Below are 15,042 nucleotides of genomic sequence, written 5' to 3' on the forward strand. Positions count from 1 at the left end.
TTAACAGCAGACCGGTTTTACATGGACATGGTGGAAAACGTGTATATCTTTCATTTCCAATGTGTATCATAATGTATTCTTTTGAAAATTATGAATGTAAACTCCTCTTAGGAATTTCACCATTTAATGTGAATTTATCTGAGAATATTCTTAAATAAGGAAATCTATTCAGTGATTGGTCCATGCAAATGTCGTCATCCAAAATCCCGTTTGTGGCACAGCAAAGTGTCGTGAATCATCTCTAAGACTGACACTTAAGATTTTATACCTACACTTCATTTAAATTACCACTTAAGGCCCTTGCACGCTGAGTCCGAAATTCGCGTAATAATTCGCGAAATTTTCGCACGTTAAAAAATAAATACGACCTCACGTTATGTCAATCACACTTGTACACTGCCTCCGAAACTTTCGTCCGTCAAAAAAAAAATCGAATCGGGTTCGATTTTCTGCGTTTTTCGCATCCGTAACAAGGGTTTGAATGGTGTTTTGACAGTTTAGAGCCACAGAATGACGGATACGAAAAAACGCATGCGAAAATTTCGGATTCAGTGTGCATGTGCAAGGACCTTTAGATGCTTGATAACTAACTTTTAAGCGCAGCTTTGAGACAATAATTTTTCACTCTTAAGTAAATTCAAACAGTTTCAAACAAAAAAAAAGTAATACTTAGAGGCTTGATAAATACAGGCCCTGATTTCGCTTGCAGTATTTCAGGGTCTTTAGTCACAGCAAATAGCACAAGCGGCCGGCCTCATGAGGGAACACAGGAGGGCTTTTCACACTAGTTAACACTAGTTAAATAGTTAACCTTGGGTTAAATACGATTAATTGTGCAGTGTAAATAGTTATTAGTCAGATTATTTGTGTTGTCAACTATTTTCTACTGCTTTAAAACAGCAGTTTTCATGTCAGTTTCAGGGTATTTATTGGCCAGAATAAGCTTCAGTGTGGACCAGACTTTATGTCAATAGTCAGAAGTCTGACTTGATCGTGAATGACCAGAGCAAAATACATTTCATGGTGACCTGAACATCTTCAGATGCAGTTATCTAATCCATACTGATCAGAAGCTCATGCTGAGTGGCCCCAGAAAAGCACATCCAGCAACTCTCACTTCCCCTGTAGGAGACTTAAATCTGACTCTCTGAAAGCTGCTGACTCTTGTTTAGCTCATTTGTGTTGGATGCACCATTGCCCGCTAGAGGTGGGAGTGCTCGGATGAATATGCTGAATAAGCCAACCAGTCTGCCATGTTGGTGAGCAACTACACAACTAATTGCAGATTACGCGGTTGTCTTTGCACTGATTTGCAAACAGTAGGAAAAAGAAAAATATTGATGAGGGACATAGGCTATGGACTTGCGCTGCAACCTCACACACGCTAGGAGGATCAACATACAACTAGATTTGCACGTCCTGAAGGAAACAGCAGTGGTTACAACACAGCAAAAGAATTAACAAAGTTTACCAATCATAATTCTGTATGCAAATGATTGTAAGAAAAAATGACCAATTGTGATTCAGTATGCAAATGGTACTATGACATGCCTGTTGGTTACAATTTGTAACATTCGATAAATGTAACTCAATATTTGCAAACCTTTAATCTTTTTACAAAAATGTACAAAAACTAAAGATACTACTGTAGATTTCATGCATACTGTACAAATCAAAGTTTGCACTGAGTAGGTTAAGCGTGAATATTCAACACTTAATATTGTGTTTAGAATGTTTGGCAGTCCTTAAAACATTTCATTCTAATCAAATGTGGAACAAAATAGCCTGATGTTTCATGATGCACTTGTGTTGTGAAGAGTGTCTGGACTCTGGGGTCATGAATTAGTATTCTCCTGTGCGTGTTGAAAGGTGGGCCCTTTGTATCACGTTTCCTGAGAGCACTGAGTAATGATGAGCGAACAACCAGATGTATCCAGCACCCTAGGTGACCATTTTCACTTATCCGTGAGACACCTTCACTCTTTCTCATCTGATATAATCTGCTCAGGATGAGAATTAAAGACAGTTCCCTGATGAGAATGGTGAGGACTTCATGATCTTCCCAGTAGGGGTCTTTTGATGGCCAGATATTTACAGTTCAGCTTGAGATAATCTATAAAACAGACTTCAGTCCCAACTGTCCCACAACAGTTAGAAAAATTACAACTACAAAACCCTAACAACCACTTACCAATCCTCCAAAAACACCCAAGCAACAGCATAGAACTTCTAAATGGACAAGCACAAATCACATTTTCTTCAGATTATTTATAATGCACTCTCTTAGAACAATAGATGGTTGTCAGGCAAAAACAGAAATAAAAAGAAAAAAATGCCATACTGCGGTGCGTTTCCCGTACAGGGTTAGGGTTAGGGTTAGGGTCAAGATAAGGAGCTATTGAGTCCACATGTCATGCAAACATGCATGAATGTCAAGAAACTATGCTTCTACACACAGGTCGAGATCTGTCGTTCCAACCACACAACTTTGCGATGCTGTTTGCGAATGTTCGTTAAAACTATGTTTTCGGGGAAAAACCGACTCGTTGAACTGATAACGACCGAACTTACGACCATAGTTGGCTAACAATGCTTTTGGGAAATGCAGCTCTGGTTTGGAATGACATGAGGGTCAACAAGTGATCCTTTGCTTTAAAATTTGTTCCTGAAGTCTATTATCACTTGTAAAAATAGAATGGGCAAAACAAGAATTGCTGCAGGGTATCATCATGGTACACAGCTGGAGCTTTGAAAGAATGACACCTGAATCAAACAGTGTAACGGCTGGGGTGAAAAATGAGAATGCTGGAGGGTTGCCAAATCTCACGTATCCATGCCATGCACCGAAGCTCCGTGAACAGCTCATTCTCTGTTTATTCACTCATAAACAAAAAAGTCCTTTTCTCGTTTAAATATAGTGATACGAAAGTAATCTTGGGAATGTGAAAGTCCATGCAAACATTTGCTCTAGAGCTGATTAATTATTTCTATCTTATTGTACATAAACAATCAAAATGAGGGAGGTATGCCAGTGAGGATTGTGGGAGCTGAGAATGAAATACCAGGAAAAAGAGTTTTTGAATTATTTATGGAGCAAGAGTGCTGTTTTTTAAGAGGGAGTCGATATGTTCATGGAATGTTTAGTTACCAACGAGTTTAAACTCTCAATATGTTTCCATCCAAAGTTGCGAATATCGCATAAAAACATTTCCATCCAGTGAGTCGAAGAGAACAAAATCGTCACTTCCTGATAAACTAGCACTGAATATCACTAAGAAAAATGGAAGTTGCTGCAGCAAGAGAAGCCACAATATCAAATCATTTCGTATATAATGCATTACTTTGTAATAAACTGTAATAAATGATAATAAATTGACGAAACAATAAAGTTATTTTGCTTTTGGAGGCAGATGGGAAGGCAGTCGTGTAAGACAGTTCTGGGTGGTAATTATACTGAACCACTTTTACAACAGACTTTGCTCAGGCATTTCAGAACAACCAAAACAGCATTTCAGATGCTGAGCAACAAATGTTTCCATCGTAGTTTATGTGCATGTTTTCTTATTGGATAAAAAGTTTGTTATGCGCATTTATAGAATTTATGCGCATTTTGGCGTTTCCATCCAGCGATATCCCAAAATGCGCATAAAAAGAGGTGAATGGAAACATAGCTAATAAGAAGATCATGCCAATCGAATGAAAGAACATTGCCTTAAGCCATAGTTAGCAGACAGTTGAAGCCTGGCAACACGTTTTCCTTAATTTAATTAAATGTGTGACTCAGAGTAATCAGACTCATTGATCTGTTCTTCCTCTCCATCAAAAAACAAAAGCACATCCAGCATTTAATAAACTCTCACTCTGAGGCCCAAATGACTGTGCATGTCTGTCTGGGTTTCAGGCCTCTAATAGCGCTATAATCCTCCTCTTTTTTTGAGAGGTTCCCGTCCTGTCCCAACCTGCAACCTGGCAGATCCACTTGAGCAGGGCATGATGAGGAATTCTCAGCATTCCACAGGGTCAGAAGACTGGAATAACCAATCATAGAGCTGAACACAACACCACTAGATTCTGCACAGGAAGAGGACATACAGTAAAGAACCACTGGGCACTCCATGCTGAATGAGCTGTTTAAAGAGGTCGTAAGAGGGGTATATATTTGTTTTGTGCTCTGAAAGGCTGCCATCTCTGAAAAGGGATCAAGTAGGGATATGAACAGTTTACTCTAGCAGACGTGAAATTAAAAATGACCCCTTTTACTTTCTTAAAAAATACTACTGTGTGTGCATGATTCATCGGTGCACTTTATTCCAAAGACAAAAATGTTGGTATGTGGTATCTTTAATCAAAATATAATTAATTGCTTCTCATGATCCAACCCATACCTAATGGACAAAACCAAGTAAAATACATGACAAGTACATGACTTATAAGAAGCAAGTTTTTACTTCATGTTCTTGTTTGGACCAATTTCCACAATTATGATATGAAGATGGTTTTCTATATCAGTGTTATTGTACATTTATACAACAATGATGTACTAAAAACGGAAAAGCGTTTCCTTTGCTTTTTTTGCGCACAGACGACAACGGATCTGCGAAAATGACTAAAAACGCTGTATTATGCTGCCAGGCCAGTAGTTGGCGATGTCACTTTGTACAGTATACTTTGTACTTTGGCAGTAGTCATATGCGTTTTTGTAGTTTACGCGTTCAAAGTTTGTGTTTTCATGCCCCCAAAACGCTGTTGTCGTGTAAATGAATGTTTTACGCTTTTAGTTGATGGTGTCGTGTAAACAGTCCCTCAGTATCATTGATATGCTATTTTTAGCGCAATTTTCCTACGGACAAAATTGCGATTGTTAACTCATGATTTCTGTTCTGTCTGTGCGCACCAATCTTGCACTTCTATCTCCTCCTCAACCAGACCACCTAGAGACTTCGGGTTTTCGGCATTATGTTAAGGAAGGTCTAATCTCGGGAACGCACACAAAAAAAAAAACCATAAAAAGATTTACTATCTCTTAGTGTTGTGATCCCATGACATTGGAATTGCGCTAAAACACTCACTGAGTTTTTATTACTTGTTTTTGTTAATATTTTGAATTCGATTTTATTTTTTTAAATGTTCTATTTTCACTTTAATTTTAGTTAAAGTTTAAGTAATTTTGTTACAGGTTTTTGTTTTTTTAAATATACGTATCTATATAGATTGTATTGTATTAGTTTTATTAGCTTACTTTAAGTTAAACTAATGTAAATGAGAAATGTTGCCTTGGCAAATATAGCTGAAATAAAATAAAAGTTAAAGTTTTTTTAATGTATTTTATTTTAAGTTAACATTTATTTAATTTCAAGTTACAATTTTTTTAGTTAAAGATGATAACCCTGAGTGTGGCACACCATGTCATTCCCTGAAAAGCAAATCCTTCACCTCCCTTGTGTCTTATGTCTTCATTTCACACTAAAAGCTCTAAAAGCAGTGTTAATGCATGTTGTAAGAGGGTGATCGCACCTCACTCCTGCATTATTTAAATCTTCACACTCCTCATGGTCAACTAAAACCAGATCGAATTCCTGTCTCTGTGGTGAGAAAGTGCAAACATTTGGTTTTTGATTGTAAAATTTAGAAAAGCAGAGAAATATATTTGTCTCTTTTCATTAATAAAGCCTCAGTTTGAGCCAACACATTCCATCTCCCAGGATATGCCGAGAGAAGAGAGGGGTCTGGGAAGTGTCCTGCTAAGACAAACATGGCCTACAGTAAAGAGAGATTTGATTAGATCTCTTTCATAAGATGCATCAATGCCCTCATGCATTTTTTTTATTACAACAGTATTTTGTTTATATATTGTAAAGCATATTTTATCCCAAATTGTCATACCAAAATCCAAAAACAAATCTTTGTGCTCTTTTCTATAGCAAAATAATTAAAAGCATCCAATCATTCATCCAATAAAAAAAAAATTGTTTCATTTAAATAAACCCCAAAATATCAAGGATATCATCAGGATAATTTTCCTTAAAAATTGTATACAAATTTAAATCTAGTTTAATTAATTTAAAACTAATTCTACCATTGTATTTTACAAATGAGGTTTATTCAATTAGTTAAAATGAATTAAATATATTAGTTAACATCAACTAACAATGAAAAATATAAAGCATTTATTAATCTTAGTTGATGTTAGTTTTTAACATTCGCTAATACATTACTAAAATCAAAAGTTGTATTTGTTAATTTAGTTAAACCTTTATATATATATATATATATATATATATATATATATATATATATATATATATATATATATATATAATGACATATACATAAAGTCAGAATTTAGAACTTTCATTTTTAAACTTCAACAATATTAAAGATTCTTTATCATTATAATGTATAAAAAAATACATTTGTTGTAATTTGTAAAATTACATTCTCATTTTCATGATGAGATAAACTGCACTGACTTTATTAGCTAGCCTTTCACAAGCCAGTGTGCTGTCAGTTTTATAGCATGTAAAGCATCTTTTCTAAAGGGTAAAGGGTCTATTTAGATGGCTGTTAAAGTGAACACAGCTGGGTCTTCTTTAACTGCCCATTATCTGCCCATCTAGCCTTTCCTAAAGATCCAAAATGCCATTTCTGTACCAGTGCACCCACACGCCTATGAGTGATGGACGTCACTGTGACCATGTGGCCCCCTCTCATGTTTCAGAGCCTGGACAATTTCATGCTCCCCAGATTGCAGAGCCCATCGATCCAGTCCTTCAACAATAACACTGCATTAAGTGGCAAATTTATAGCAGCTTGATGAACCAGAGAGGTCAAAAAAAGAAGTGATTTAGGTGATTACATTCAAAGCAGAGTCATCGTCTGCAAAAACATGTGCCGAGGAGATTCCACAGTTCTTTGAAAGTGCCTCCTTCAGGGCTTGTATAGATGAAACTAGATGATAGGCTCTTAATTAGCAGGAAATCACAAATAAGGAAAGAGCTGTTTGGGGGAACTCCCTACCATCCCACAACAGAGGCATAACTGACAGCTTCAAAAAATACATCAGCGACAATTACATACAGCACATTCAAGACATTTTTTTCTCACTAAAGAGAGGTGCTGACCCGAATTTGTCACTATTTCTGGTACTACATATGCATGCTTTGATATATAGCAGCAAGGCATTGCTGAGAGTTTTCCTTCTGAAAGCAACCACAGAGAGGGTAATAGGTTTATCAGGAGTATAAACAGTCTCTCCAGGCAACAGGTTTTACCGGCACAGGATATGAGGGAATGACAGAGCTCTGCCGAACAAAACCTTACTTGAAAACTGAACACTGCTGACACCAGATATCATATTAAAGCAACTGTAAAAGCCTAAAGAAAGTAGATTACGTTTATCCGATAGACTGTTTCCTGTCTTTACGAAAGCACAGCCAGCTTTAAATCCATGTCTTGAGGTGTAGGCCAATTTTTCTTTGGCATAGCCAACCCAGTGGCGAAGGTAAAATGAGTCTAAAACAGGTTCATCTGACCCATCTGAATTAGGCTACTTTGAAGCTGCAGGCATTTCTCATTAGAAGGAAAATGATTATGAAAAGTTGCAGTAGGTTACTCTGTCCTGCCTTCTCCAGCTACAGTCCTATTGTTTTGACTGTTCTTGGCGTCTGTTGGTGCGTTAACACCCGGACTATTTCACTGGATTTGTATTCAAATGACCTTAGCAGGGTAACTGTAGAAATTGTAAACCGATATACACCACTAAAAGAGCTTGTATTATATAAAGTTGTCAATTATAGCCATGTTATAGAACAATTTTTAAATGAGCCTAGTAACTTTAAAGGGGGGTACAATGGTGTTTCGTGTATTCAGAGTTGTTTACAGTGTTAAAGAGATGGATTCTCATGCTTAACATGGCCAAAGTTTTTAAAAAATATTTTGGACGAATAACGGAGAATTTCTGTGCCGAAAATCTTACTTCCGGGTTGGTACAAGTTTCGGCTGGGTTTTTTTCGACCGTGGATCTAATGACGTAGACCAGTGGAACTCCTTATATGAGCATTTCTCCCGGAAAAGCTCGCCCGCGCACACGTCGACCAGAGGAGAGCGAGACCGCGCACATCAACACGCTTCAACAGGAAATCATCGGCAGCGCTGCATAGTGTGTTTTTGGATGTGAGGGAAAGCTTACCATGTTCAGCTTCCCAAAGAACCCAGCGTTAGGAACAGTGGATGCAGATTGTTTTTCCGGGGCAAAAACGAGTTGTGTAGACTGTTTGTTCCCTGCATTTCGACGATGAATGTTTTATAAACAAAGCCCAGATCGACGGATTCTCTCTATGGCTCTGGCTTCGCCCACACGGCCCGCCTCCAGACGCTCGGTTTTTTCCGGAAAGACTCGGTACAGCCTATCTTTCTTTTATAAATATAATAAAACTAAAGACTTTTTGGAGATATGAAGGATGCAATACTACTCTATAGGTACTCAAGATTAACAGGAGATTGAGTGAAAATGAGCATTTCACCCCCCCTTTAACAAATCAGAAACGTTCAGTGGTGGTGGTAACTTAATATTAGTATTGTGACATACACTGTTGCATAGTGCTGAGTGATTATTTATGATAGTTGTATGCCACATGCTACTTGATGCCAACGTCATTACCCCAAAAACATATGCTTTCCCCATGGTATCATTTCCAGAAGATAAACAACAACAACAATAGTAGTATCAAGGTGTCATGGTGGTATTTTTTGTTAGTGCATTTAGTTTAAGAGAACTTCAGGCTTGCACATTTCTGTCACATATATAAAGCAGTACAACTCAGAAGGTAATAGGCTTATAACTGAAATTAAATACTGCAGATGAGTAAATAGCTAGTTAGTAAAGGTTGCGTTTCGCAGTAGCGTTAAGAGGTCCGATTCATTTTAGCCAGTTGGTTCGTTAAGACGATTGTTTCAATGATGCGAGTCACTGAAGAATCAATACTGATGCTTTGAGAGGTTGCTGCGCTTGTGTGAACAGCTGGTTGTTGGTTGCTGGTCCAAGATGATCTACCAGCGGCACCAGCTGTTTGGAACAGCTAGAAATCAACAATCATGCAGCTACAGTATTGTTTACAATAGCCAATTATTAATGAAATATAATACTCGAGATTTTTATTGTTGCCTTGTTAGTTTTACTCTTGAATTGCCCCTTATCGTACAGTCAATAATAGGCAAAATACAAAAATACAGAATAGGCAACGAAAGCTTTGTGAATTAGTTCGACCGAATCATTCAACAGAATCGGCTCAAATAAACAATTCGCGAATCGGACACCACTAGCACTACAGGTGCGAAAGAGGTTCTTTGTCTCTCTCTTTATATGCGCACAGCTAGATATTAATTCATACATGAATCCATGTAAGGAGCATAAACATCTAAAGGTTTGTAATGTTGAATATGTTTAGTCATTTATAGCGTAGGCAATTCCTTATTCTAGTCTGTATCAGATCAGCTCAGAAAGACAGAAAAGAAGCAAATGTGATAATGTATCATTCCGCAAAGCAACTGAGGGTACTTACAAGTTCTTCTTGGTCTTTTCGGTCTGTTTATGCAATGCAACAGAAAATCCAAATAAACTGCCCTTGGTTTTTCCTTCTTTGATGACCGGGAACTGCACATCAATGTTAAATCCAGTGTTCGTTTGAATCGCGTAGATTACGAATACGCACAAGTGCAGAGACCTTCCAGCCATGTTTAATATTCCTTTCTCTCTCTCTCTCTCTCTTCCACTTGCACAACCAAAGCCAATAAGAGTGGACTGGTCAATCACTGGTCAGTCATAGGTAAGCGTCCCCCTCTCTTCACACTCTGGCACTGAACTGTAAGGTGTTTCTTGCTGTTCTCTGTTCCCCGCCTCCACACACCCTCACAGCGAATAACGACCTGCCTCTCCCGCCACACTTTACTAGTCCTGCTTCTTCCACAAATAGAGGACTAGAAGTGTCCCACAAGTCTGATAAGGAGAGAGTCCTTAAAGTTCTTCTCTCTAAACCAACCCCCCCCCCCCCCCCCCTCTCTCTCTCTCCCTCTCCCTCTCCCCCTCTCTCCCTCTCTCTCTCTCTCTCTCTCATACACACACACACACACACACACACACTGTTACAAGCATTCACTTGTTGCTATGCTGTACATAAGATTTAATCTTTCAAGGTTTTGTTGTTCATATTTGACCACATATCTCGAGAGAACACGTCCAAGTCACATTCCACAACAAAATCTAAGGATTTACAAAATAAATCTGATTATTTTAGGACTATAAAATTACTTTTTTTACTTATGGAATTATGTCCATGACAATTAAGCACATTCCTTAATAATATAATGTGACAGTGAGTGTGTTTTTTTAGGCTACAAAATCTGTAAAAATACTATGATGCATATAAATACTTTAGAATTCAATATAAATTAAATAATTTTTGACATTATGGTAATGAAAAAGAGATATTTTTCGGCATTGATTTAAAATGTGCATAATTGTCAATAACATTACAATGGATTCGCCCTAAAATGGCTGGATTTCCAAGTAAAATTGTATTATATAAAAATAGCATTTAGAATTTTTAGAGGTTTTTGTGAGATTCACCCATTTACTTGAATGGCACAAACTTAGCAAAAAATATATCCTTCATAAAAAACATAAAAACTGAGCCAAAAAAAAAGTTTTCTTTTTTTCCAGAAAGCAGTAAGATTCAGTGTAGATTCACATAAGATTAACTAGTTGAATATCAGCCTACTCATAAGAATCTGATTCTGTCGTGTATAGCAGCGCTTCCTCTGGACAGCAAGCCTTGTCTAAGCTTCAGTCAGCCTTTAATATTATTCAGTCAAGGCTTCACAGTTTAAAACTTGTTCTGAATACTGATAAAACCAAGTATATGTTATTTTCCAACTCAAAAAAAAAAAACTTGAAAATAATTTAGTATCTCTTCAGACCCTTCAAGGTACAGTGATTGAATTAGTAAAAGAGTACAAATATCTAGGCATTATAGTTGATGATGCACTATCTTTTAGCTCTCATATCACTCAACTGAAGAATAAACTGAAAATCAAGCTTGGGTTTTATTTCAGGAACAAGTTTTGCTTTTCTTTTAATGTAAAAAAGAAATTAGTCTCTGCTACTTTTCTCCCTGTCCTTGATTACGGTGATGTTGTATATCAGTTTGCACCTTCTTATCTTCTTTCTTCCTTAGATGCCGTTTATCATGGTGCTCTAAGGTTCATATCAGATTGTAAATCTTCAACTCATCATTGCACTTTGTATCATAGAGTAGGTTGGCCTTCTCTGTCTACCAGAAGAAAAATGCACTGGTACTTAATTATTTACAAAGCCATCTTGGGGTTGTTGCCTTCTTACCTTTGTTTTTTATGCAACAGAAAATTACCAAGAATTATTTTCTTCGTTCGCAAAACTTTTATACTCTTTCTGTTCCTTTTACTCGAACTGAGCTAGGTAAGAAGTCTTTTATGTATGCAGCGCCGTTTGATTGGAATTTCCTCCAATCTAAATTAAAATTAGAAAATCTGCTGACTCTAGACCATTTCAAATCAGTTATCCGGCAAATGGAAGTCGATCTAACAATATGCAACTGCTTTTAAGTGTCTTAAATTTGTTTGTGTGATGTTTATCTGTGATGGAATTGATTGTACTGCTGCACATTTTTGGCCAGGACACTCCTGTGAAAGAGATTTTTAATCTCAGAGAGCTTTTTTTTTTTTTTTTTTTTTTTTTTTCTGGTTAAATAAAGGTTAAATAAAATAAAAAATAAAAAATAATCGTAATAGCTCCTCATGAGAATCGAGACTCTGATTGGAGCAGAGGTGCCGTCACACTAAAGAGTCCTGATAAGAGCAATACTCAAAACAGACCAACGACTGACCCCAGGTCATCCCCAGGTCTAACTGGCTGAACATAGACCAGGGAGGAAGCAACATTCAAAATAACATTACCAGAGATTTCCATCTTAGTTTTATGATTAGGTTTGCCTGCTTGTGGGTTTGGGACAAGGCTTGATCCCACGTGTCTCAGGGACCTTAAAACGCCACCACCCTCTCTTTCTGATCTGCCTTGTCATGCCTTGGAGTTTCTCCTCCCTTTTTCCAGGGAGGTGGGGGATGGAGGTGCGGATGGTTTTGGGGGGAAAGAATTCTCCATCTGAACTGAAATAATAGCTTTGTAGATAGCAGATCACAGGAAAATGACAGACTGATCCAGCTTCTGTAACAGGGAGGAAGACTGCAGCTCGTGGGAAAACACAGCAGCAGATATGAGTCTCCAAGCAGATCTAAATCTATTAAAAAGGGCATGGAAAGGTTTTTTTTATTTTTTTTATTTGCTGCTAGTTTATATTCCCTGTAGATGTGCTTTTTGGACCTTCTCGGATTATCCTTAAGCCTTGAACTGTATGCCCATGAAAGTCGTTAGACTGTTTTAGAATTATCCATTTAGGGGAATACACTGAAAACACTCAAACGTTTTTGGCAAAAATGGAAATGGCAAAGCACAGATGGTGCCTTGTAAATGGCAAAGGCCAAGTTGATCACACTACAGAGATACTCCTAAGCTCCAGAAAATATGTTTGGGGTAAAGATTTTCATATCAAACAGGTTTTATAACCAGACTGAAATACAGTTTGCCTTTGCTAAGGCAAACATCACTATTATTGCACATCATTTGTTCTACAGACATAAATGACGCCTGAATTTGCACAACTTGTTAACGATAGTTGCTTTACTTTTCAGAGCAATTAGGCTTTTGATTTTTGACTGGCAGATGATAAAATATGCACAAAAAAAATATCTCACAGGCAAATGTTACTAGTTTATAAGGTGGTGATTTTGTATGAATTCGTACAGTGTGAATCATACAAAAATGTCAGATTTTTAGAAATGAGTAAGCATGAAAAATAACCGTCACTGGGGCATAAGCAGATCACACAAAAATATGAATGAAATTAGACAAATTCACACAAATTGGCCCTTAATTTGCCAAAACGTAAAATATATATATGAATTGCCATTAGATTGTGTTGAAAAAATCTAGACTGGCATATCTAGAGATGGGAATATCCTGAAGACTTGGTGGGAGTCAACGCCTATAGCAACACCTTAGAAACCACCCAACACCACCTTATCATTGCAGCAGCAGCTTTTGCAGGGTAAGCACCAATCATATTACATCTTGTTTTAGTGACCGTTTTCCTCCATTTTCCCGTCATACTGGATCCTCTGGCTTTGCATTATCAGTGTCTTTGTCGGTAAAGCATACAGGCTTGTAAAATGGTCTCAATACACTCCCTCCAGCTCTTCACCGCACCTGAAGCAACCGCACATATATATCTCAGTCTATTCAGCCGGACAGATGATGTTACCTGCTCCACAGTGAGCTCTGTAAATCTAGTCGGGCTCTGTTCTCTCTATGGACACAGATATTACTCTTGCCCATGACAACAACATTTTTACATATGCATGAAGGGAATGCTGAGCTGGATCCGTGAGTGTGAATTTTACACAGCAAATGAGACTTAGCGATACAAATGACTTGTGAATTCATTGTTGGTAGAGATAAAAAGTGGGATATTAGTAGCAATATGTTAATGGATTAATTCAGTGTACAGTTCTGTAACGATAGACATGTCAGTTGTATTGTTTCCCAGGCCCAGACTCTGAGTAAACCAACACCAGTCTGACTGCTCCCGCGAAACAAAGCCCCCTAGTACCTTAGGCCCTAGGGTTTACCACAGAGTCTAACCACAGTACATACTTGGATGTATTGAGTAATATAGCCTAAAGCACCCTTATTTCTCATTCATTTTTAACTCATAAAAGTGTTCTACCCAAAGCAATTGGCTATTGCCAACAAATTAAAGAATCAATTTTACCCTTTCCCCAAAACATACTGTCATTATATACATGTAAAAGGCACACAAAAGTAGAAATATTGAAGAATTTTCACGCATTTTCATACAACAAAGTTTTAAAGTGACAAAACTGCACCATAAAGGCCTGTTCACACCAAAGCAAATATTTAGTGCGATTAACATTTTAGTTTGAATGAACAGCTGTTTAGACAGACGAAAACATACATGCCCTGATTTTTTTTTCATGGTCTATTTTTCATTGTACTGTGAAAAACACTGTAACCAGCCAATGAGAATTGCACTTTTAGTGTGTCCAGAGCTGCTGCTTTTACATAAAAGTTCAACTTGGTGGTGCTGGTGAACAGAAACGAATGCAAATTTTTAGAAAAGAAAATACGCACAAAGGTCCATCCCTAAACATAACTGTCAGAGGAACAAAAGCAGATCGTACGAGATTCTATAAAAAATTAACAATTAGCCACCAATTTGCCAAATAGTTTTGAATTGCCATAAGAGTGGTGAAGATTTAACTCTAATCTAAATTCATCTTGTAAAAACCACAAATCAAAATGTAAACTAACATTGTATTTCCTTTTTTCCCCCTCAATAAATTGTTTTTACTGAAGAACATATGGTTCTTGAAACTTCTGGTTTCACAATCATGGTTCATTTAATATATCAATTGTCCTAGTTCTCTGCTAATAAAAGTCTGAAAACAAGCAGCACAATTACAGTAGAAATATTGGAAATATCATGTCATTACACGTCATGAAACTAAATACATAATATAAAAGCATGTACGAGTTTGGAACACCTAGAGGGTGATTAAAGAGATTGTTCACCCAAAAATGAAAGTTCTGTCATCATTTACTCACCCCCAAGTTGTTCCAAACCTGAATGAATTTCTTTCTTCTTGACAACTTGAGGGTGAGTAAATGATGACAGAATTTTATTTTTTTTGGGTGAACTATCCCTTTAAATACTACAAATAATAGAGATACATGACAAGAGGAATTCTCTTGCCCAAACATCTTCTAGGCTGAATGACAATGCATATGCGTTACCTTAGGGCCATTTCTCAGTGAGATCAATTTAGCCACTTAAGATAAATGAAGCTGAGAGGGAGAAATCTGATCTCTGATCA

At 37.2% G+C, this 15,042-nt stretch overlaps 1 protein-coding gene across 2 annotated transcripts in view; it reads right to left on the bottom strand.

Annotated features, from left to right (window-relative positions):
• itga3b (integrin, alpha 3b) overlaps positions 1 to 9,948 on the bottom strand; it is a 56,059-nt gene extending 46,111 nt beyond the window's left edge. For both annotated transcript variants that reach the window (XM_079850929.1, XM_079850928.1), the window contains exon 1: positions 9,561 to 9,948. In XM_079850929.1, coding sequence (XP_079707055.1) covers positions 9,561 to 9,733 — 173 coding nt within the window. In that variant the 5' untranslated portion in view covers positions 9,734 to 9,948. The remainder of the gene's footprint in view (positions 1 to 9,560) is intronic.
• Between the last annotated feature and the right edge of the window lie 5,094 nt (positions 9,949 to 15,042).

Source organism: Squalius cephalus (assembly GCF_949319135.1).
Source record: "Squalius cephalus genome assembly, chromosome: 19".
NCBI lineage: Eukaryota > Metazoa > Chordata > Actinopteri > Cypriniformes > Leuciscidae > Squalius > Squalius cephalus.